Below are 23,210 nucleotides of genomic sequence, written 5' to 3' on the forward strand. Positions count from 1 at the left end.
CCACTTACTATTTTAACTCCTGATTTCGTTGATCCCCCTGGATTAGTAAAAATAGTCTGAAAACTTCACGTTAAATTAACAGTTGATACCTACTGTACTTACATCTTAATTTAAACATTTCTAATATTTGCTATCGTCTAAAAAAACGCAAGAAAATAAGTACAATAAATCATTAACAAATCTCAAATCAAAGATAACATGAATTAAAAACCGAGAACTAAAGATAATTATGCCAGAAGAGTGGGACTTTGCTTGTATTTTATACCAAACGAAAGGTTAAAATAGTCAGTCTCGCGGCTACGACGGTACACAGCGCGCCGTGACAACTCATAACGTTCAGTGAGAGCGATGTGCGCGATTGTTGAACACAAATCTAGGTTATAACTCACAATCTTATCTACACTCGAGTGATATCATGCAATTGGAAAGTACAACCGAGAATATGAAATCGTAATTTGGTTTAGAAACACAAAAAATGTACGAAAACAACATTCATCATAAACATTCGAAAATGGAAGACGTTGGATTGGTTATGAAGGAAATAAAATCCAACAACATGCCGATAAAAAGACTGTTGAAACACGAGGTGGAAGTCATACCAGCTGTTGAAGAGACAGAAGAAAACGACTGTGATATAGAACCTATAGAACCCCTAGAACCTAAACAAATTAAAGAAATTAAGGAGCCTGTAGAACATAAGTTACCATCGTCAGCTGGTTCGTTCAATAAAGCGCCCAAAACTCACCAAGACATTCCTATGTATAGTTTTAACTCGATTTCCTCGCACCAAAGTAGCCCTAACTTTAGGAGAAACAATAGCGTTAGGTCTCTGAAGAATTACCATCATTTATTGGGTGATTTGGGTCAGAAACCTCCTAGTAGTGAGTCAGGGATTGTTTCTAAGTCTTCTGACGCCGCGTCACTCAGGTCATGGTCATCGGTGTATATGGGGTCGACTGATGGCAAAAAGATGATTGTTAGGAGAGTTCCCACATCACCGGTGGAGTTGTTTAATATTGTTAATCCTCCAACGTGAGTACCATTTTGATTATATTTTTATGTATTTTAGTTATCGGACGTCCGATGTATTTATTATCGTAAATAGGTAGTTTATGTAAATAATAGTATAGTAAATTTACATAACTTTTGACCTACTGAAATAATTAATGCCGATTATACCGGTCTTTTTATTCATTACATTGAGATAATCAAAATATTATGACAAAAATAGACTTTTTGAATGAATTCTCTAAATTAACATAACGGACAAAATAGCAACAACTAAACATTAAAAAAAAATCAATGATTTAGACGTTAATGAATTATTTTAAGTTGTCATTGAGTAATTTTTCAGAAAACATGTGGCAAAACAAACTTTACACTAAATTAAAAACGACATAACGGCAAAAGTATTACATCTGTTTAATCCAGTAATCTTTCTGTATGAAGTCTAGTTACACAGCTGTAAAAGTTCACTGACATTTATTTTTGAGTATTATCATCAGTTTATTCACATATTTGATGAATTGTTGTAAAAATTGTTACAAAATGTAAAATATTTAATGTCTTCCTTCCCTGGCCTGCCAACTCTTTTGAGGCCGGCAATTATCATGGCAAATTTATGTTTAAGCTTTACTCGTTAGAGTATGTGTTGATCTCAGTATTCTGTTATGTCTTCAACCATGATCCATATTTTCTACATATATGTCTCTTCGTCCATTTTTCTTTCTTTTTATTCTTCATTGCAGCTGCTCATATTCCTCTTGTCTCATTATAATATGTCCAAGTATGAAATTTTCTTATTTATATTGTGTGTACAAGACGAGGTCGGGTGTTCATCCTTCTCAACACTGCTTCATTGGGTATTCTGATGGTCCAGCTTATGAGTTGAATTATGCGATCATAAACATTTCAACAAGTTTGTTACGTCTTGTTACGAAAGATCGAACAGTAACAAGAAATAATAAACTCAAGTTGGTCAATGCCCTTATTTTTCCCATTGCTACATCATCATCATTCTCTTTGCCTTATCCTTATGCGGGGTCGGCTTCCCTAATTGCATTTCTCCACACAATTCTATCCTGGGTCATATCAATATTAATCCCCTTTACCAACATGTCCTGCCTAATCGTCTCCCCCCACGTCTTCTTTGGTCTTCCTCTCCTACTCCTTTCAGGAATCTGCACTTCAGCTACTCTTCGTATTGGATGATTAACGTCTCGACGTTGAACATGACCAAACCATCTCAACCTATGCTCTCTTATTTTGGCATCAATTGGTGCCACACCTAGACTTCCCCTAATATACTCATTTTTAATTGTATCCTTTCTTGTCACTCCACTCATCCATCTAAGCATTCTCATCTCCGCCACATGCATTCATTGATCCTCTTTCTTTTTCACTGCCCAACATTCAGTTCCGTACATCATAGCCGGTCTTATGGCTGTTTTATAGAATTTTCCTTTCAGCTTCATTGGAACTTTCTGTCACACAACACACCACTCGCTTCCTTCCACTTCATCCATCGAGCCCTAATTCTACTGCATGCATCTCCATCTATTTCTCCATTACTCTGTAATACCGATCCCATGTACTTAAAACTATTGCTTTTTACAATTAGTTCACCATCCAACGATACCATTTTGTTTGTAGTAACTCCATCTTTAAATGAACCTTCCAAATACTATGTCTTTGTCCTACTAAGTTTTAAACCTTTTTCCTCCAGAGCTCGTGTCCACTGTTTCAGTTTTTGTTCTAAGTCTCTTTTACTATTTCCTACTAACACGACATCATCAGCATACATTAAGCGCCATGGAATGTTACCTTGTAGTTTCACTGTTATCTGGTCCAAAACTAATGAGAATAAATACGGACTAAGCACCGAGCCTTGGTGCAATCCTACTTTCACATGGAATTTATCAGTCTCTCCCACACCTGTCCTAACACTAGTCGTTACTCCCTCATACATATCCCTCACAATCTTTACATATTCACCAGGGACTCCTTTCTTATTGAGTGCCCACCACAGAATCTCTCGAGGAACTCTATCATATGCTTTCTCAAGATTAATGAATACCATATGAGCGTTTGTTTTTTTACTTCTATATTTTTCCATCAACTGCCTTATAATGAAAATTGCGTCTGTTGTTGATCTGCCCTGCATAAAGCCAAATTGATTCTCGGATATTTCGGTCTCTTCACGTATCCGTCTCTCAATTACTCTCTCACATATTTTCATGGTGTGGCTAAGCAGTTTTATAGCCCTGTGGTTTGTACACTGCTGTATATCTCCCTTGTTTTTGTAGACAGGTACTAGTATACTGCTTCTCCATTCATCTGGCATTTGTCCAACTTCCATAACTCTATTAAATAAACCTGCTAGCCACCTTGTTCCTGTCTCTCCCAATGCTTTCCGTACTTCCCCAGGAATATCATCTTGTCCTACCGCTTTTCTTTTCTTTATTTTTTGAAGCGCTTGAGCCACTTCCTCGTTTGTTATTTTGGTGACCATTGCTGCTATTGTCTCCGTTGACTCCACAGGCTTTTGACATCCTTTTTGTGAACTAGTATGTTATTATTTTCCTCTCGGATACATCTAATCTGATTAAAATCTTTTGCTTTCTTTGCTCTCTGTTTGGCTATTTTATATATCTTCGTTTCGCCTTCCATGGTATCAAGTTGATCGTATAGGTTTGAATACGCTTCTGCTTTAGCTTTTGCTACTGCTACTTTCGCTTCCTTTTTCGCTACTGCTACTTTCGCTTCCTTTTTCGCGACCATATAGTTTTGAAGATCTGTGTTGGATCTGGTTTCTTGCCACTTTTTATATAATTTTCCCTTCTCTTTTATTTTTCCTTGAACTTCGTTTGACCACCACCACGTCTGTTTATCCTCAAACGTTTTTTCCTGACGTTTTCCCCAGTATTTAAATAGCAGTCTCTCTAATACTACTGGCCATTTTTCTTCAAATTGTAGTAGGGCTTCCTTTCATGTTCCAACATATTTTCTCTACTATTCTTTTCCTGAATAGAGCTTCTTTCTCATCTTTTAGAATCCACCACTTGATTTTTTGTGGTACTCTCCGATATTTTTGTTTAGTTTCACTTTTTACTTCGATGTCCAGAACAAGCAGCTTATGTTGTTGGCTTACTGTCTCACTAACTATTACCTTGCAGTCCTTGCATTCACGTATGTCTTCTTTCCTTATAATGAAATAGTCTATTTGGGATTGATGTTGTTCACTTTTGTACGTAATAAGTTGAGTTTCTCTATTTTTAAAGAATGTGTTAACAATCGCCAAATCTAGCGCTGTTGCTAATTCAAGCATATCATCTCCAGCTTCATTTGTAGTTCCAAAGCCTAATCCCCCATGTATTGTTTCGTATCCTGCCTTGGCTTGGCCCACATGTGCTTTGAAATCACCTCCTATTATAACTTCCTCCTCTGACGGAATATCACTCAGGATGTCTCCTAATTGGTCATAGACAGCTCTTCTTTCATTTTCACCGAGACCTGTTTAAGGAGCATACACACACACACAACATCCAATACCTCTTTATCAATTACAAATTTCACTGACATCATTCTATCACTCGTTCTTACAACTTCCACTACGTTATCTTTCATTTCACTATAAGCAATTTTACCAACTCCATTTCTAGTGTTACTACTCCCTGCATACCACAATTTGTATCCTTCAACTAGTTCTTTTGCTCTTTGTCCTTTCCACCTAGTTTCTTGAATGCAAGCAATTTGAACTCTCCTTCGTTTGAGCGCATTCACTAACTACAGACTCTTACCTGTAAGACTTCCAAGATTCGACCCTACGTATGCAGTTGAAACATAGACTCTCAAAAAAATCGATAGAAATAAGATCAAAGTCTTCGAGTTGTGGGTTTACAGAAGAATTCTACGCGTGCCCTGGATAGAACGTAAAACCAACCTGTTAAATATGGAAAAGCTTCATATAAAATACTAGTTATTTTCCTAACTAGTGCGGAAAGTCATACTTTTCGCACGCGATTGCAGTTTGCCGAACGACGCGAAGCGAAGTTCGGCAAGCAGCCGAGTGCGGAAAAGAGACTTTCCGCAAAAGTTAGGAACAATTTTTTTCTACGAGCGTTTAAAAAATAACCAATAATCAATTAATTGAAATAAAAAATAACCTGCGGTGCCTAAATGCGGTACCCAAATACCTGTTATACAGCAATGAATGGTGTATATCAATACAGGTTTCAATATTTTAAAGTCATAGCAACGATGTCAAAAAAGCAATTATTGTCAAAAAGCACGTCACACACTTTAATTTTCACGCATCTTTACTTACGAATTTTAAAATAATTCAGTGATTTAGATGGCATCAAGTGGCGAAAAACTACCCCATCTATACTCGACGTTGTCAATAATATTGATCTGTTACCGGAAAAAACCAGCAGACAGGTACAAGAAAGAATACAACACTTTTATGTGTTGGTGTAAAGAAAAAAGTGTAAATAGCTTAAAAGAAGAAGCGTTTTTAGCTTATTTTATTAGTCTATCCAAAAGCTGCAAACCAAACACTTTGTGGTCACGCTATTCCATGCTCAAGGCAGTATTAAAAATTGAAAAAATGTCAATATAGGCGATTATTTTAAGTTAAGAGCATGTTTGAAGAAAAAAAAAAACGTAGGATTCACGCCAAAAAAGCAAAAATTTTCACCAAAGAAGAAATTTCAAAATTTTTATCTGAAGCTCCTGATGACATGTATTTAATGATTAAAGTTGCTGCAATATTTGGATAAGCTGGCGCAAGCCGTAGAGAAGAACTCATGAAAATAACGATAATTGGGCATTAAAAGCACAATATGTAAGTAAATTCAGTGCAGAAAAGTAATGTTCATCACAGCGTTGAATTCTTTCACCACGGAAAGTGACCATCGACTCTTAAGAGCACGAATATGCATTGACCAGAAAAGAGAAAGAAATAGAAGAATTAAGAAACAACCAATAATGGACCAACAATAATTAAAAGAAAATGGTGGAGCGTTCAGAGAAATCATTAAGGAAAACCTAATATTAAATGATACAATAGGCATTAATGCGATTAACACTAAATTAAAGAATAACCTTACACAAGCAGGAATAAAGGTTACTAAGAAAACGAAACAAAGAGACAACAAAATAAGCGGAGAAACGAGAAAACTCATGGAAAAAAGACAACAACTTCTAGCAACAAACAGTAGATACAGCACAGAATATAAAGAATTAAACAAAACCATTAAAAGAAAGGTAAGGAAAGACATCTGAAAATATAATGAAACACAAGTAGAGAAAGTGATACAACGGTATCGTGGAGTAAAATGTCTACAACCATCACTAGAAAAAAAAACGTAATAATATCACTTAAAAACAAAAATAGAGCGGAGCAAAACGACTCAGGAAAATAACAAATATAGTTAAATCTTTCTATAGCGCATTATATGACACAAAACATGAGCGTGATAATAACTTAAAAGAGAATATAAAAAGGAAAATTAAAAAAGTGAATCTGAAATTTTACCCGATATAGACGACCATAAAATCGAAACCGCCCTATCTCATATGAAAAATAACAAAGCTGCCGGTCCATCCTAGGTATCCTTGATAAAATGCTTAAGGAAGGTAACCAAGCTATTATAGAGGAGTTAAAACTCCTATTTAATCGATGCCGGCACAAGGCAGAAATATGTACCTCGCCATTGGAATGAGAGAATTACAACATTGTTGTTCAAAAAAGGAGACAAAAGAGACTTAAAAAACTACAGACCCATCTCACTACTTAAATACAAATGTACAAACACTTTATTAGAAGTATAACCAATAGATTCTAACCTATTAAATCATTCTAAAATTAATTAAAGATCATATTAGTAATATTATTACATTCAAATCTATTTATAACTTATACCCATTTAGCCATATTTAGTGAAACCCAAAAAGGATGCATAATTAAGACGTCAATACAATTCTCAGATATGTTTTCTATAATATACGATTCTTTAATAATGGAGAAACCATCATATTATTATCAATAAAGAAAATTATATATGCCTAACTTATGACTTACGGCAAGTTATATTGAATGTAATTATATTTACATTGCCAAAGGCAACAGTCCCTATAAGAAAATCCTTTCTGGTTTTTCCTTATTAGCTATTGCATAGAGAAGAGATTTTTCCTTACAAATTTATTACATTGTCAATATAATCTACAAGAATAAATAAATCAATATCTGAAGGAATTGAAAAAATAGTATACATATTATCAAAGTGTGTAAGAAGTAATTTATTTCTTTAGGTGAGCGCTTTCGATAAAATTGTCATTTTGTCGATTAGGAAAAAGTACCACTTCTTGAGACATATGCATGAGCATCTTGATAATATTCATCTGCATTACAATGTATAATCATGTATGCTATTTAATTGTTTTGTCCTCCGTACAACGTTGTTGGCAAAGGACAAGCAAAATCATGATCATGACATTCGTTTTACTAGTATGAACTATACTGCAGTAGGAAGAGTTGACTTTCTCATAAACAGAAAATTTACTAAATAATTCTGGATATTTAATCTAGTTTAAACTTAAAAACATCCAGTATAGGATCAACGGTAATATTTTATAAATATTTAGGCTAAGAACTTATATTACCAAGGTAAAAGCAAAGTTTGGTTATACTTACAAGAACATGGTGAGCCAACCAAAAAATACAAAGGTCAAAGCCTTTCAAAAAACAGACAAAAGTCTTATATAAATGAACAAATCGAAAAATCCAAAGGATGGATAAAATTCCTAAGGATACGGCCTTAGGGCAACATATGACTCCCACACGTGGTAAGTGGGTCAAAAGGTAACTAGGTCATTATGTTATAAGAGGTGGCAGGCAACTAAGAGATGAGACTTCAAAAGCGAATCTGTCTGATGTCAGGACGACAATTATCAATGATTGAAGTTTTATGAAATATTGGTAGCTGCGTATCCAACATTTCATAAAACTTCAATCATTGACAATAAAATTGTCGTCTTGACATCAGACAGATTCGCTTTTGAAGTCTCATCTCTTAGTTGCCTGCCACCTCTTATAACATAATGACCTAGTTACCTTTTGACCCACTTACCACGTGTGGGAGTCATATGTTGCCCTAGGGCCGTATTCTTACGAATTTTATCCATCCTTTGGATTTTTCGATGTGTTCATTTATATAAGACTTTTGTCCGTTTTTTGAATGGCTTTGACCTTTGTATTTTTTGGGTGGCTCACCATGTTCTTGTAAGTATAACCAAACTTTGCTTTTACCTTGGTCATCATTTTAACTTTAACATTTTACTTTAATGAATGTGGTTATACTTATTTTAGGTAACACTGATTATGCTCTTGTTACAGAGCGAAAACGTTTTATTTCTATGTTTGTAGCCCTTTATAGCTTTTTAAACTAATATACCTTTAACCAAGAGGAAAATTTTTAATTAAATTTCACTTGTAATTAATGGTATACAGGATATAGCCAACTACAGGAAGTTCTTCCTTGTGGATATCTAAGAAAATATTGGGGGCAAAACAGGAATAGGTCGCAAACAAATGTCGTGGCCGAGAAATATAAAGAACTGGACAGGCATAACTAACACTGGCGAACTTTTTTGCATTGAATTTGCATTGCGTGTTTTTCATGTTGCAAAAGACAAATGTCTCACCTTAAGATAATTCGCCAACGCATTATAATAGGTGCACGACACCGTAAGAAGAAGAACGTTCTGAAGGTCTTGTAAGTTTAATGTTATATTTACATGGGACTAGCCACAGTTTGGTTGTAAGGACAATTACATTATTATCTAAAAAATACTAGACTTTTCGATTTCCACTCCAAATATCGTGTTCAAAAACATTAAAGAAAATTGTGTTGATAAAATGTGTGTATAACCGACAATTTGTTGTTGTTGAGTACCTATATGTGATACCAATGTCAACAAAAATTGACTCCAGTGCCACTTCAGTTGCCACTCACCGTTCTCAATGTGAATACATAGTATTTTTCACTTAGTAACCCACGTAACTCGTGGGAGTCATATAATGCCCCAGAGCTATATTCTTAGGGATTGTATCTATCCTTTGGATTTCTTAATTAATTTTCTAATGTAAGACATTTAGTCAACATTTAAAAGGTTTTAACCCATGTATTTTTGGTGGGTCAGCATGTCAAGCCTGTAAGAATACTGGTGATGCTCTTCTTAGAAAGCGAACACGTTCTGTGATAATTGTAGCACTTTTTAGGTTTTTTTTTTAAATAAATATACTTTTGTAAAGGATATTTTCCATGAAATTTATTTGTAATTAATGGTATACAGCCACCTACAGGGAATTCTTCCTTGTGGATAATAGTCCAGGGACCGAAGCTTTTCGCCTCGCAATTTTTACAGAATTCATCGATTTGCTTGAAAATTTGAGAATAAGTAGTGGCTAGTCCAAGAATCAAATTCTATATGATGCCGAAAGGCGCTTTTACCATGGGGTTGGTTGCCACACCATCTCGAGGGGTGGAAATTTTTTATTATATTTTGACCGCAAACGTTAATAAAAACGGTAATTCTGACCCAATAATGTTCTATACATTTTTTTGATAAAATTAATAGTTTTCGATTTATTCGCTATCGAATATGTTAGTTTTATATCGAAAATATCAATGTTTTTCGATATAAGTACTCACTTAGGATTCACTCAATTTTTGCCGTAGAAAAAATTGTTTCAAACCAAGTTCCTGGAAATTAAATAGCCTACCATTTCATATTTAAACATTTTTTCGTATCTTATCTCTGATACTAATCTTTCTATTCTGAAGAAAATGGCATTTTTAACCAAACTACAAAAATTCATTATTCGCTTTTAACTCCATTTTTTAAAACTAATCATTCTAATCCAGTAAAACTTCTAGAATTTATTAATAATACAAAAATAAAAAAGAATGAATAAGGCCAATTAATACAATTACCGCTAACTTATATTATTACTCTTTCAATAGGATTTCTCCTTTTTTTTTTCAAAAAAATATTTAAATTTTTTAACCATAACATTTTTATTTTTATCTTAAAAAGTTTGGTAAAAAAAATTTGTAGGTTTTTACAAGGTCTATAATCCTATTTTAGAAATATTTTATAGCCTATAAATCTTTTTAAAATCCTCAGTCGCAAAAAGAAGTGACTTTGAAAGGGTTGGTAAAGGTAGATTTTGCATGTTATTACAAGTTTTAATTGCGAATAGCTCACTTAACTTTTGCCGTCGAAAAAATGGTTACAAGCCAAATTCTTGGGAGTTAAATAAGCTACAATTTCATATTTAAATATTTTTTCGTATCTCTGATACTAATCTTTCTCTTCTGAAGAAAAGGGCATATTTTACCAAAATACAAAAATTCGTTATTACATAGCTTTTAACTCTATTTTTTAAAAAAGTAATTAATCTAGTCAAACTCCTATTAGAACCTATTAATAATACACAAATAAAGAAGACCAAATAAGGTCAATGAATAATTTTAATTAGGGTGGTGATTATGAAGTTGTTCCCGATCACTTTTTCGCTGAAAAAAAAAAGGGACTGACATTATTTTCATTATAAGCCAATTAATTTTGGAGCTAGAGATTTTTTTATTTCTGGAGATAGATATTTTTAGATACTTTAAATTAGTTTGAACAAGTTATCCTCGAAAAATGCATAGTTTATCCGTCTTTTGACTTAAAAACTACAATATTTAGCATTTGATGAAGAAGAGCTAACATATAAAAAAAGTATAACTCGATTACTATTGATCTTAAAGAAAATTAAAAAAAAAACGTTTTGTTTATTTTTTCACAAGGTATATTTTTGTTAGGTAAAGTTGTTTTGATAAAACAAAAATTTTTTGAGTTATTAGCAGAAAACTGATAAAAAACATTGATTTTTTCGATATAAAACTAATATTTTCGATAGCGAATAAATCGAAAAGTATTAACTTTATCAAAAAAATGTATAAAATATTTTTTGCTTAGAATGAATATTTTTACCAACGTTGGTGGTCAAAATATAATGAAAAATTTCTACCCACGAGATCGGGTGGCAACCACCCCCATGGTAAAAGCGCCTTACGGCATCATATAGATTTTGATCCTTGGGCTATCCACTACTTATCCTCAAATTTTCAAGCAAATCGATCAATTCTGTAAAAATTGCGAGGTTTTATCCTATTTTAAGCTTCATTACTTGGACTATAAATTAGCCTCAATTTTTTCTAATAATATTTGTTTCTGATTAATCCTGTCGTATTCGTTTATGGAAGTTCTGCAGACACATTACTTAAAGACTTTCATTAGAATTGTTCCGTTTGCAGTTTTAAAGTTAAAATTAGTTGTACCTATATTACGCTGAACTTTGTTAGCCATCGTCTTTTTTCGTTTTATTTATGATCGGCAGACTAGCAGGAATACTCCAAAGTTCTCATCAAGCGGATGAAACTTAATAAAAAAGAAATGGGGCAGAAAATAAGTTTTATGGAAATAGTAAACATCGATGCGACTTTAATTTAGTGTAAACAAAATATTTACTATAAAAAGTTACTTCTTAAGAAGAAATAAGGTTGATAAAAATATCAGCGAACTGGAACAATTGTTTTGAGCAGAAACTTTCACGATAAGGAAAGAGAAGTCAACAGATTTCAGATTAAAAAATTATGCTTTTAATCATTATCCACTGGCTGGACCCATAGCCAAATATGTGTCAAATTACACAACATTGCTTTTTTTGCATCAGATGATGCGTATTTCTTCGATTTCGTATAAAATTCCGATGTTCTCTACCGGTTTTTGACGTTTTACTCTTTGTTTAATCAATTTAAAACGTTCGTTTTTTTATATCACGTCTAAAGAGATTTTTCTAGCTGCACTTTAGTACATATTTATCTACACGTTATTCTGGGCAATCTTATTCTATGGTCCCCACCATATATTTTATGTATTAGCTCATATTTAACTCGTCTTGGAAGCTACTCGAATCATTTCATCACTAAAAGTTTTAGAAGCTATCATAAGAGAAAGTGAAAATAAAAAAAACCGGCTTAAACTACTATTACTACTAAGGGTTTCCAAAGCTTTGACTGTATACCGTCTCTCAACTCTTCCCTCTTTCTATCCTTACAATCAATATCTTGAGGAAAGTTTTAAAATGTCTTCTTTACATTGCCTCATCTATTTTATCTGAACAATATGAACATCTGAACAATCTTTGGGATTCGTATCTTTTTTCTTCCAACCCGACTTCATTATTTGTAATTTGCGTCCTGAGTCCTTCGACTCCTTCGATTATATTGAAGTTTAGAACAATTACAGAATGGAGTCCCTTAGGTAGGAGAAAGAGAAGGCTACTTAGAAGATCAAGTCGAAAAGAAGTAGATGAATAAAGAACAAAACTATATATGAAAGATGGCAACTGAAGACTGATATGCATATAAGTTAACAACGAAAAGCAGCAAAAAATGTATCCTCCATATCGATCTTCTAAAGCCCGGCTCAAATGTCTAGTGTACTTGGCGAATAATCGTTACTTGCGTATACTTGCCATGTCGTGTGAGTGGGTTACTAGTACAATTATTGTAAGAATTGTCAAATACTAATCATAAGCATAATAATAATACTAATTGGCAAATAATTATACAAGAATCCTACTCACACGACATGGCAAGTAACGCTAGTAATTAATGGTAGGGGAGCCGAACGGGGATTTTTGCAGTTACTCGAGCGCGTCAGATTATTACATGGGAAGAAACCTTGTACCCTAAAAATATACCTCTACCATATATTGGCTCTTAATGCAGGGGAGTTCGTTAAGGGGGGGGCGAAAAAAAACTATCCTTATAGTATAGTATAGTTGATCCAAAAGATGGCATAACCCAGACATCCAAAGTGAAAGTTATCCTTCAACACCAAATTGTTCTATATGGTCCACACAATGTCCAGAAAAAAGTCACACCATTTTGAGCGTCGGGTTTGGGGGGGAGAGGGGGGAGAAATCGGTAAATTCGTAGTTTTTTAAGTTTTTCGCCAATATTTCTAAAACTATGCGGTTTAGCATGAACAACCTTCTATACAAAATTATTCTACATTAAATTTGAAATAAAAAAGGCCCTATGCATAATCTTTCTAAAATGAATGGTTCCAAAGTTACGGAGGTAGTATTGTATAACTGGTCCAAAAAAGGCCTAACCCAAACATCCAAAGTAAAAGTTTTCCTCCAATACCAAAATGTTCTATATGGTCCACATATTGTTCAGTAAAAAGTTACACTGTTTTGAGCGTCCGGTTTGGGAGGGAGATAGGAGAGAAGCCGGTAAATTAGTTGTTTTTTTAAGTTTTTCGTCAATATTTCTAAAACTATGCTTTAGCGTAAATATTGTTACATACAAAAATGTTCTACTTGAAATTTAAAACAAAAAATGTTCTATACATAATTGTTAATAAATCAACGGTTCCAGAGTTACGGAGGGTGAAAAGTCGAGGTTTTCGATACTTTTTATATTTTTTGGGCAATATTTATGATATAACTATACCAAAAACCCAGACATCCAAAGTGAAAGTTATCCTCCAACACCAATTTGTTCTATATGGTCCACATAATGTTCAGAAAAAAGTCACACCATTTTGAGCGTCGGGTTTGGGGGGGAGATGGAGGGAGAAATCGGTAAATATAAAAAGTATCGAATACCTCCACTTTTCACCCTCCGTAACTCTGGAACCGTTGATTTTATAGCAATTATGTATAGAACCTTTTTTGTTTTCAATTTTATGTAAAACATTTTTCTATAGAACATTCCTTACGCTAAAGCATAGTTTTTGAAATATTGACGAAAAACTTAAAAAAACTACTAATTTACCGACTTCTCCCCCATCTCCCCCCCAAACCGGACGCTTAAAATGGTGTAACTTTTTACTGAACAATATGTGGACCATATAGAACAATTTGGTGTTGAAGGAAAACTTTTACTTTGGATGCCTGGGTTAGGCCTTTTTTTGGACCAATTATACTATACTACCTCCGTAACTTTGGAACCGTTCATTTTAGAAGGGTTATGCATAGGGCCTTTTTTATTTAAAATTTAATGTAGAACAATTTTGTGTAGAAGGTTGTTCATGCTAAACCGCTTAGTTTTAGAAATATTGACGAAAAACATAAAAAACTACGAATTTGCAGATTTCTCCCCCCTCTCCCCCCCAAACCCGACGCTCAAAATGGTGTTACTTTTTTCTGAACAATATGTGGACCATATAGAACAATTTGGTGTTGGAGGATAACTTTCACTTTGGATGTCTGGGTTTGAGTCTAACTATACCATACTATTAGAAAAACTCTAAATCGTCAGATTAAGATAAGTACATCCAAAACAGTGTATATTTAAAAATCTGACGATTTGAGCGGGTAGTAAGGAAATGGGTGGGTCCCAAAGTTTCACAAGAAAAAAGCGAATATTTCGCGAAATGAATGACAGATCGAAAAACTAAAAAATAAGTACTCAATATTTTCCAAACATCTATCGAATGATACCAAATACGACTTCCCACGGAGAGGGGTGGGGGTAAATTTAAAATTCTAAATACGAATCCCGCGATATTTCGCTAAATGAACATTACATCGAAAAACTGAATAATACACTTATTCAATGTTTTTGAAAAATCTATCGAATGGCACCAAACACGACCCCACACGGAGTTGGGGTGGGGGGTTACTTTAATAGTTACATTTACTTGGGAGTTACATTTTTTATTGCAGATTTGGATTTATTACGTAAAAATAAGTAACTTTTATTCGAGACATTTTTTCGAATTATAGATAGATGGCGCTATAATCTAAAAAAACGTTTGTTGGAAATGGAACATTAAATTTAAAATGGAAAGTCCCCACTAAAATGGAAAAATTTACTTAAGCTTTTTTGGTTTTAGGACCTACTCTTCACAACCCAATAGGTCCCCATAACGCTCGAGTGACTCCACATTTAGCATACTTTGCTCCCCTACCATTACTTTTCGCCAAGTACACGAGTGGTTTGAGCTTTAGACTAAGCACCAAGCTTTGGTGCAAAATCTCTCGAGGAACTCTATTATATGCTTTCTCAAGATCAATGAATATCATATGAGCGTTTATTTCTTTATTCCTGTATTTTTCCATCAGTTGCCTTTTAATGAAAGCTGCATTTGTGGTTGATATGTCTTCCATAAAGCCAAACGGATTATCGGATATTTCGGTTTCTTTACGTGTCTGTCTATCAATTATTATCTCCCATATTTTCATGGTGTGATTAAGCAGTTTTATGGCCCTGTAGTTTGTTCATTGAAGTATATATCCCTTGTTTTTGTAAACAGGTATAAAACAGGTATAAGCAGTATATTATACTAATATACTGCTTCTTCATTTATCTGGAATTTGTCCCAGAGTCCCACTTCCATAATTCTAAACAAACCTATTAGCCAACTTATTCCTATCGTTTCTAATGCTGTCTCCACTTCTCAAGGAATATCATCTTTTCTAACTGCTTATCCTTTCTTTTATCGTTTAAAGTGCTTGAACTACTTCCTCGTTTGTTATTTAGGTGGTTATTGCTGTTATTGTCTTCGGTAACTCAGTAACCAGTTTTCTGTCAAATTCTTCATTTAATAAACGGTTTTTTTTTTCATTTCTTTTCGACATAATTTTTGTGAATAATTATTATTTTATTATTTTCATCTCGATTATATCTAAGCTGATTAAAATCTTTTGCTTTCTTTAAGCCTTTAAGCCAACAATTAATTTCATATTCTATCTTTGAAACCATATTAATTATTAATATCAAATACCTGTACTGCTGTTCAGAATGTACTTAATTACATTATGTATTTTATTTTTATACTTCAGTGAATAAAAATTTTAATGTATTTATTTAGTTATTAATACTTCATTATTTTAAATCGTGATAATATCAAGGTCAATGTCGACTGTCAAGTTACTTCTAAATATAAGGTTGGCCGGGCTTTCCAAGTAGCCGATGTAACTCGGTGAATAAAAAATGAAACACCACGTATACCTAGAGTCATTTTAAATTTCGGCTTATCGGATATTTTTATTTTTAGTTAATACCCATGAACGAACATATAAAACACGCTGTATTTTCCTGTCACCGTGTCATACAAAAAATTGGCCAGCGCAAATACATGTAATAATTATTATTACATGTACTTGCGCTGGGCAATTTTCTTTGTGACACGGTGACAGGAAAATACAGCGTGTTTTATATGTTCGTTCATGGGTATTCTTTCATTTTTCCACTGTATACAGGGTGTTTCATTAATAATTGTCCATATAGTAACTGGAGAAACCTTAGCACAAAATACGAAGATTTAACCTAAAACACTTTAATAAAATGTGGTTCCTTACTGAGTTACAGGGTGTTTTATCTAAAATATTAAAAATTATTTTTGCTCAGCATTTTAAAACTATTTGAGATATCCGTTTCATACTTGGCAGAAAGTACGAATACTAGACACCCTACTAAATTATGATAAACAAGCGTTTCTAGCTACTATCAGAGGCGTACGACAGGGGATGGTGAATGGTTGACCCTTCTCAAATTCTACGCCACTGGAGGAATTACTATTTTAGTGCGATTTTTAGATTCTCCAATACTTTCTACGTAAATAATATACTCTCCATTGGTAACGATAAAGTCATTAGTTTTCAAGATATTTGAAGTTAAATATGAAATGGCACAATTATTTTGATTAATTTATAATATGATTCATATGATTAAAATTTAAAAATTATTTGTACCCAGTACTTTAAAACTATTTGGCGTATCCTTATCATACTTGGCAGAAAGTGTAGGTACTGTACACCCTACTAAATTAAGATAAATAAACGTTTCTAGCTACTACCAGAGGCATACGACAGGGGATAGTGGCTGATTGACCCTTCCCAAATTCTACGTCACTGACGAAATTGCTATTTTCGTGTAATTTTTTTATTTAGCAATACTTTTTATGTAAATAGTATGCTCATCATTCGTAACGATAAAATGATTAGTTTTCGAGATATTTGAAATTAAAAATTAAGCGACACAATACATTAATCAAAATAACCGTGTCGTTTCATTTTTAACTTCAAAGATCTCGAAAACTAATGACTTTATCTTTACGAATGAAGGGTATATTATTTTCATAGAAAGTACTGGAGAATCCAAAAATTTAACTAAAATAGCAATTTCGCCAGTGGCGTAGAATTTGGAAAGGGTCAATCATTCACTTTCCCCCGTCGTACGCCTCTGGTAATAGCCACAAACGTGTGTTTAACATAATTTAGTCGTTTGTACAGTGCCTTTACTTCCTGCCAAGTATGAAAGGGATACGTCGAATAGTTTTAAAATGCTGAGCAAAAATAATTTTTAAATTTTTAGATAAAACACCCTGTAACTCAGTAAGGAACAACATTTTATTTAAGTGTTTTAGGTTAAATCTTCGTATTTTGTGCTAAGGTTTCTCCAGTTCCTATATGGACAATTATTAATGAAACACCCTGTATAAAGTCGCTTTATTGAGTTATAGTTATAGTACATGCTGTGGGGGGGAAGTAAGAATAGATGAACGACTTATGGAACCTATAGATACAGGCATAGAGTAAGACAGAAGATTTACTATGCTATTTAATTAAATCATGGACGAAGTCATATGAATGGATATGAATGGAGATCAAGCATCCTAATACCTCTCTTCAAAAAGGGAGAAAAATCGGACCCGGAGAATTACAGAGGAATTAATTTATTAAACACAACACTAAAATTAACGACCAAGGTGAGAACAAACAAATTGAATAAAATTATGACATTAGCAGAAGAACAACCAGGTTTTAGGTCGGGAAGATCATGCACCGACGCTATATTTATAATGAGGCAGATTCAAGAAAAATCGTTAGAATACAACAAACCGGCATACTTATGTTTCGTGGACCTTAAGAAGGTATTCGACAGGGTCAAATTAAAGGACGTTATCCATTTATTGTACGCAAGAGAGGTACCTCTAGGAATAATTAAAACGATCGAGAATATCTACCAGAACAACACAATAAAGAAGCTGGCAATGGGATAAGACAGGGAGATTCCCTGATTCCTCTGTTGTTCAATCTGATCATGGACGAAATAATAAAAAAAATAAGAACAAAAAAAAAGGATACCAAATGGGAGAAAAACAACTTAAAATAATCTGCTATGCAGACGACGCAATACTAATCTCTCAAACTGAAGATGATTTACAACGTATGCTGCACGAATTTAATATAACCGCTAGAAAATTTAACATGTTAATTTCCCCAAAAAAGACTAAATGCATGGTTATAACAGCAGATCTAATAAGGTGTAAATTAGAGCTGGAGGGTCAAATAATAGAACAAGTCATGGAGTTTAAATATCTAGGCATCACACTATGCAGCTACGGAAAGCTCGAAACAGAAGTGGAAGATCAGGTGAATAAAGCAAACAGAGCCGCAGGTTGCCTGAATGAAACAATATGGAGAAATAAAAACATCGGAAAAGAAGTGAAAGCCAGAATTTACAAAACAGTCATCAGACCAATAATGACATACGCGGCAGAAACACGACCTGATACAGAAAGGACAAAGAGAATGCTAGAAACAGCAGATATGAAAACATTGCGAAAAATCGATGGTAAGACGATGTGGGATAGAGCTAGAAGTGCAGATATACGAAGAAGATGCAAGGTGGATAACATTAATAACTGGGTGAAAAGCAGAAGAGTAGAATGGAACGACCACATAAGCCGAATGACAACAAATAGAGTAGTAAGGACGGCGAGAGACGGTTCCCCAATAGGAAGACGATCAGTGGGAAGACCACGAAAAAGATGGAATGACAACTTACTGGAGGCACATTGAAATACAGACAGAGTAATGTCTATATAAAAAGAAGAAGAAGACGAAGTCATAAATAGTGTCAATAAATGAAGATGATACAGAATATAAAATGAAAATCTTCTGTTACGTAGGTGATGCAATATTGATAGCCCAAAATGAAGATACAGATTTTTAACCAAGAGAATCGTGAGATGACCTTCTGCCTCGTAGGTGACACATGATGCTCAATGATCAATGAGCAATGTCAAGTCAAAAGCATACGCTATGCTACTGTAGCAATTAAAAAAATGTTACGTCAAATTCATTTTCTTAATAATTATAATATAAATATATCAACAAAATAATTATTAATTTAATCATATAAATACTTAATTTGTTTGTGTTACAAAATAAATTTGAATATGAATATGTTGTGAATGATCATAGAAAAACTCATGTATTATAGGTACAACTTAAATTTAATTGTCATTATGATGCTCGTATTCTATACGCTAATCGCCGCTTAGCGACTCGTGTCGTATCAGTTTTATTAGCATCATAATAACCATCATTAAATGCTCGTCGCATAATATACTATTTAGCAACTGCTTTTGAAATATGAATAAAGAAATATTTAATTAAACTGGTCCGTTAATTCTGTTCTGTAAGACAACGTTTCTTTTATTGTTATTTAAATCATGCCTACTTGTGGGAATAAGTTTAAAGAATTGAATGTACATGAATTGTTTAAATAAATTGTAATGCAAAACTACTGAAACAGTTAGGCTTTGAATATATAAAAAGTGCACCAGTACATAAACAACACACAAAAGTAGTCCAGGGACTTCTAGTTTGCGAAGCAATACAAAAAATGTCAGACATTGAATAGTAGTTAGTAGTATGTATATGTAAGAATAACACAATCAGAATTATTTTCCAAAAATATTATTTGATTCTGTCTTAAAATATCTACACTAGAATGTATAAAAACTAAAAACTGTTTTTTTTAAGAATCGGACGATCTTTTAGCCACGGATATATTTTTTTAAACATTTCCTCATTTATCTTAATCGGCTTTCCCAAAACCTGGATTATATTTCCTGACGGAGTACTATATATATATATATATATATATATATATATATATATATATATATATATATATATATATATATATATATCTAATATAAAGAGTTAGAATAAAGTATGGAAACAAGCAAATATCTTTGAAACGAAAAGAATAAACTTTGCAAGCAAGTATAGTGACGAAAAAGGCATCTGATGCCATATTTGTTGTTACTACTCCACTTCTGGTTTCATCGGAAATACTCATAACTTATTTACTTTAAATGGGACACCCTGTATATTTTTGCAGGTTTTAAAAGAACTTATTATTTTTAATTCATACATACCAAGTTTGGAAGAAAAAACTATTAAAACAAGAAATAAATCTCTTTAAAGTTAAAAAATAGGTTAATTTATTTACGTTAGATCAATGATAATAAAAATAAAAAAAAAATCATTTCAAATGTTGAAAATGCCCACCGTTCACCTCCTAGCCTAATAAAATAAAAAAAAGTCAAAATGTAAATTCGTACAGGTTAAAACAAATTTTATATCAAAGTTTAGGTGGGTACAAAAGATATTTTCAAGAAAGTATCCAAATCATACAAGGGGATCATTGTATAAATAATTAAAAAGGGGTCATTTTTGCAAAAAAAAATACTTTTTGAACTGCTGAGGTAATTTACTTATTAATGAAGGTCTACGGGATTTTCTTCTGCAAAGTTGAAGGGTAAATCTTTCACATAAGACTTACTATATTAAATTTGACCCCCTATTTATTTAAATAATTGTAGATAAAACTTTAAAAACAAATTTGCAAAGAATTATTTTTAGGGTTTTAAATAAGCACTATAAAATATCTTGTTTTACAGATTAAGTTGCGCTATGTTACCAGCATTAAGCAAAAAAAAATTGGTCGGAAAATATTTAATATTTTTTGAGATATTGAATTTGTTTACTAAATGTTACTATATTTTCAATTGCAAAAACGCGGTTGTTGCCAAAGAAATATTCACCTGCTTAAGATCTCATTATTTTTATTTTTATGTATATTTTCGATAAATGTATCGATAAATTTAAATTTCAATTAAACTCCACCCTAAAATGGCATTTGAAAATTATTTAAATTTGTTTATAATTTGTTTTTTTAATAACGTCGCGGGGATTAAGTATTTTGAAATTCCGTTTCGAGAATTGGGTTCCTGTGAATTTTTTACTAATTAACAAAATATTTTTGTCGTTTTTTCTTTTTCTTTTTTTTCTTGTAGTTATATTACTACGGGCCCTTTTAGGGCTAAATTTTATTAAGAATATCGAATCTCTAAGTTATAGATTCTAGACTTAAAAATATTAAGATTTAACTAAAATCTCTTAAATAAAATGTGGCTACTTACTGAAGTACAGGGTGTTTTATTTAAAAATTATTGTTAAGTATTTTAAATCTATTTGACGTATCCTTATCATACTTGGCAGAAAGTGTGGCTATTATACACCCTACTAAATTGTGATTAATAAACGTTTCTGGCTAGTTCCAGAGGCGTACGACAGGGGATGGTGAATGATTGACCCTTCCCAAATTCTACGCCACTGAGTGAATTACTATTTTAGCGAAATTTTTCGATTCTCCAATACTTTGTATATAAATAACTTTATTGGTATAGATAAAGTCATCAGTTTGAGAGATATTGGAAGTTTAAAATGAATGAATGAATGAATCAAAATAACTATGCCGTTTCATTTTTAACGTCCAATATCTCGAAAACTAATGACTTAAGCGTTACCAGTAAAGAGTATATTATTTACTTAGAAAGTATTGGAGAATCGTAAAATTTTGCTAAAAGAGTAATTACCTCAGTGGCGTAGAATTTGGGAAGGGTCAACCATTAAGTATCCCATATCGTACGCCTCTGGTAGTAGCTAGAAACTTTTATTTATCACAATTTAGTAGACTGTATAGTACCCACATTTTTTGCCAAGTATGATAAGGCTACGTCAAATAGTTTGAAAGTACTTGGTAAAAATAATTTTTAAATTTTTAAATAAAACACCCTGTAACTCAGTAAGTAGTCACATCTTATTTAAGTGATTTTAGACCAATCTTAATATTTTTAGGTCCAGAATCTACAACTTAGAGATTCGACATTTTTAATGAAACTTAACCCTAAAAGGGCCCATAGTAATACAGGGTGGTTCATCTTATTAGCCTCGGTCTCTGTACGGGAAACCGCTTGATATTTTAAAAAAATTTCTTCACAGAAATATACAGGGCCTTTAATACTACAACCTAAAAATAATGTGAATTATACAGGGTGTTCCAAAAAAGAGTGGTATATCAAAGTTATATTTTTTCTTATGGAATGCCCTATATCTGATGACATTATTGAATTGACCTTAAAAAATAAGCTATACTTTCATAAGGGTTCGCTATACCTAAATACAGGCTATTTTGATTTATTTCGATTTTTATAAAAATGTAAGGTTTTAGAAAAAAATAAATATCTACGAATCTAAGGAGGAGTAAGAAATTCTTTCTTGGATCTTAATAATAGACTATTTAGCATACTTAAACAGATGCTGATTGCAACAAAATTTCGTACAGGGTGGTCAAAATATGAGATTGTTCTATTAACAAATTCAAGCTGTAATAACTTACTTATTTTAAATGGGACACCCTGTATCTTACTAGTCTATCGCGTAGAAAATTTGCTTAGCTTTCAATTTGTATTAGGGTTTCCTATACCTATCTTTTTACAGGGTGGTCAAAATATTAGATTGTTCTATTAACAAATTCAAGCTGTAATATCTTACTTATTTTAAATGGAACACCATGTAGCTTACTAGTCTATCGAGTAGAAAATTTACTTAGCTTTCAATTCTTATTAGGGTTTCATATTAGGGTTGAAAGTATAGCTTATTTTTTAAGGTCAATTCAATAATGTCATCAGATATAGGGCATTCCATAAGAAAAAATATAACTTTGATATACCACTCTTTTTTGGAACACCCTGTATAATTCACATTATTTTTAGGTTGTAGTATTAAAGGCCCTGTATATTTCTGTGAAGAAATTTGTTTAAAATATCAAGTGGTTTTCCGTACAGAGACCGAGGCGAATAAGATGAACCACCCTGTATAACTCCAAGAAAACAAAAGAAGAGGAAAAAAATACAAAAAAATTTGTTAATTAGTGAAAAATTCCCAGGAAACCAATTCTCGAAACGGAATTTCAAAATACTTAATCCCCGCG

General features: G+C 32.8%; 1 protein-coding gene across 1 annotated transcript in view; it reads left to right on the forward strand.

Moving 5' to 3' along the window:
- The first annotated feature begins 274 nt into the window (after positions 1–274).
- Positions 275–23,210, forward strand: part of LOC114328177 (sodium- and chloride-dependent GABA transporter ine) — a 218,285-nt gene continuing 195,349 nt past the window's right edge. Inside the window, exon 1 of the mRNA XM_050654379.1 lies at positions 275–1,032. Within this exon, the coding sequence (XP_050510336.1) occupies positions 476–1,032 (557 nt within the window). The 5' untranslated portion in view covers positions 275–475. The remainder of the gene's footprint in view (positions 1,033–23,210) is intronic.

The sequence above is a fragment of the Diabrotica virgifera genome, chromosome 6 (assembly GCF_917563875.1).
Source record: "Diabrotica virgifera virgifera chromosome 6, PGI_DIABVI_V3a".
NCBI lineage: Eukaryota > Metazoa > Arthropoda > Insecta > Coleoptera > Chrysomelidae > Diabrotica > Diabrotica virgifera.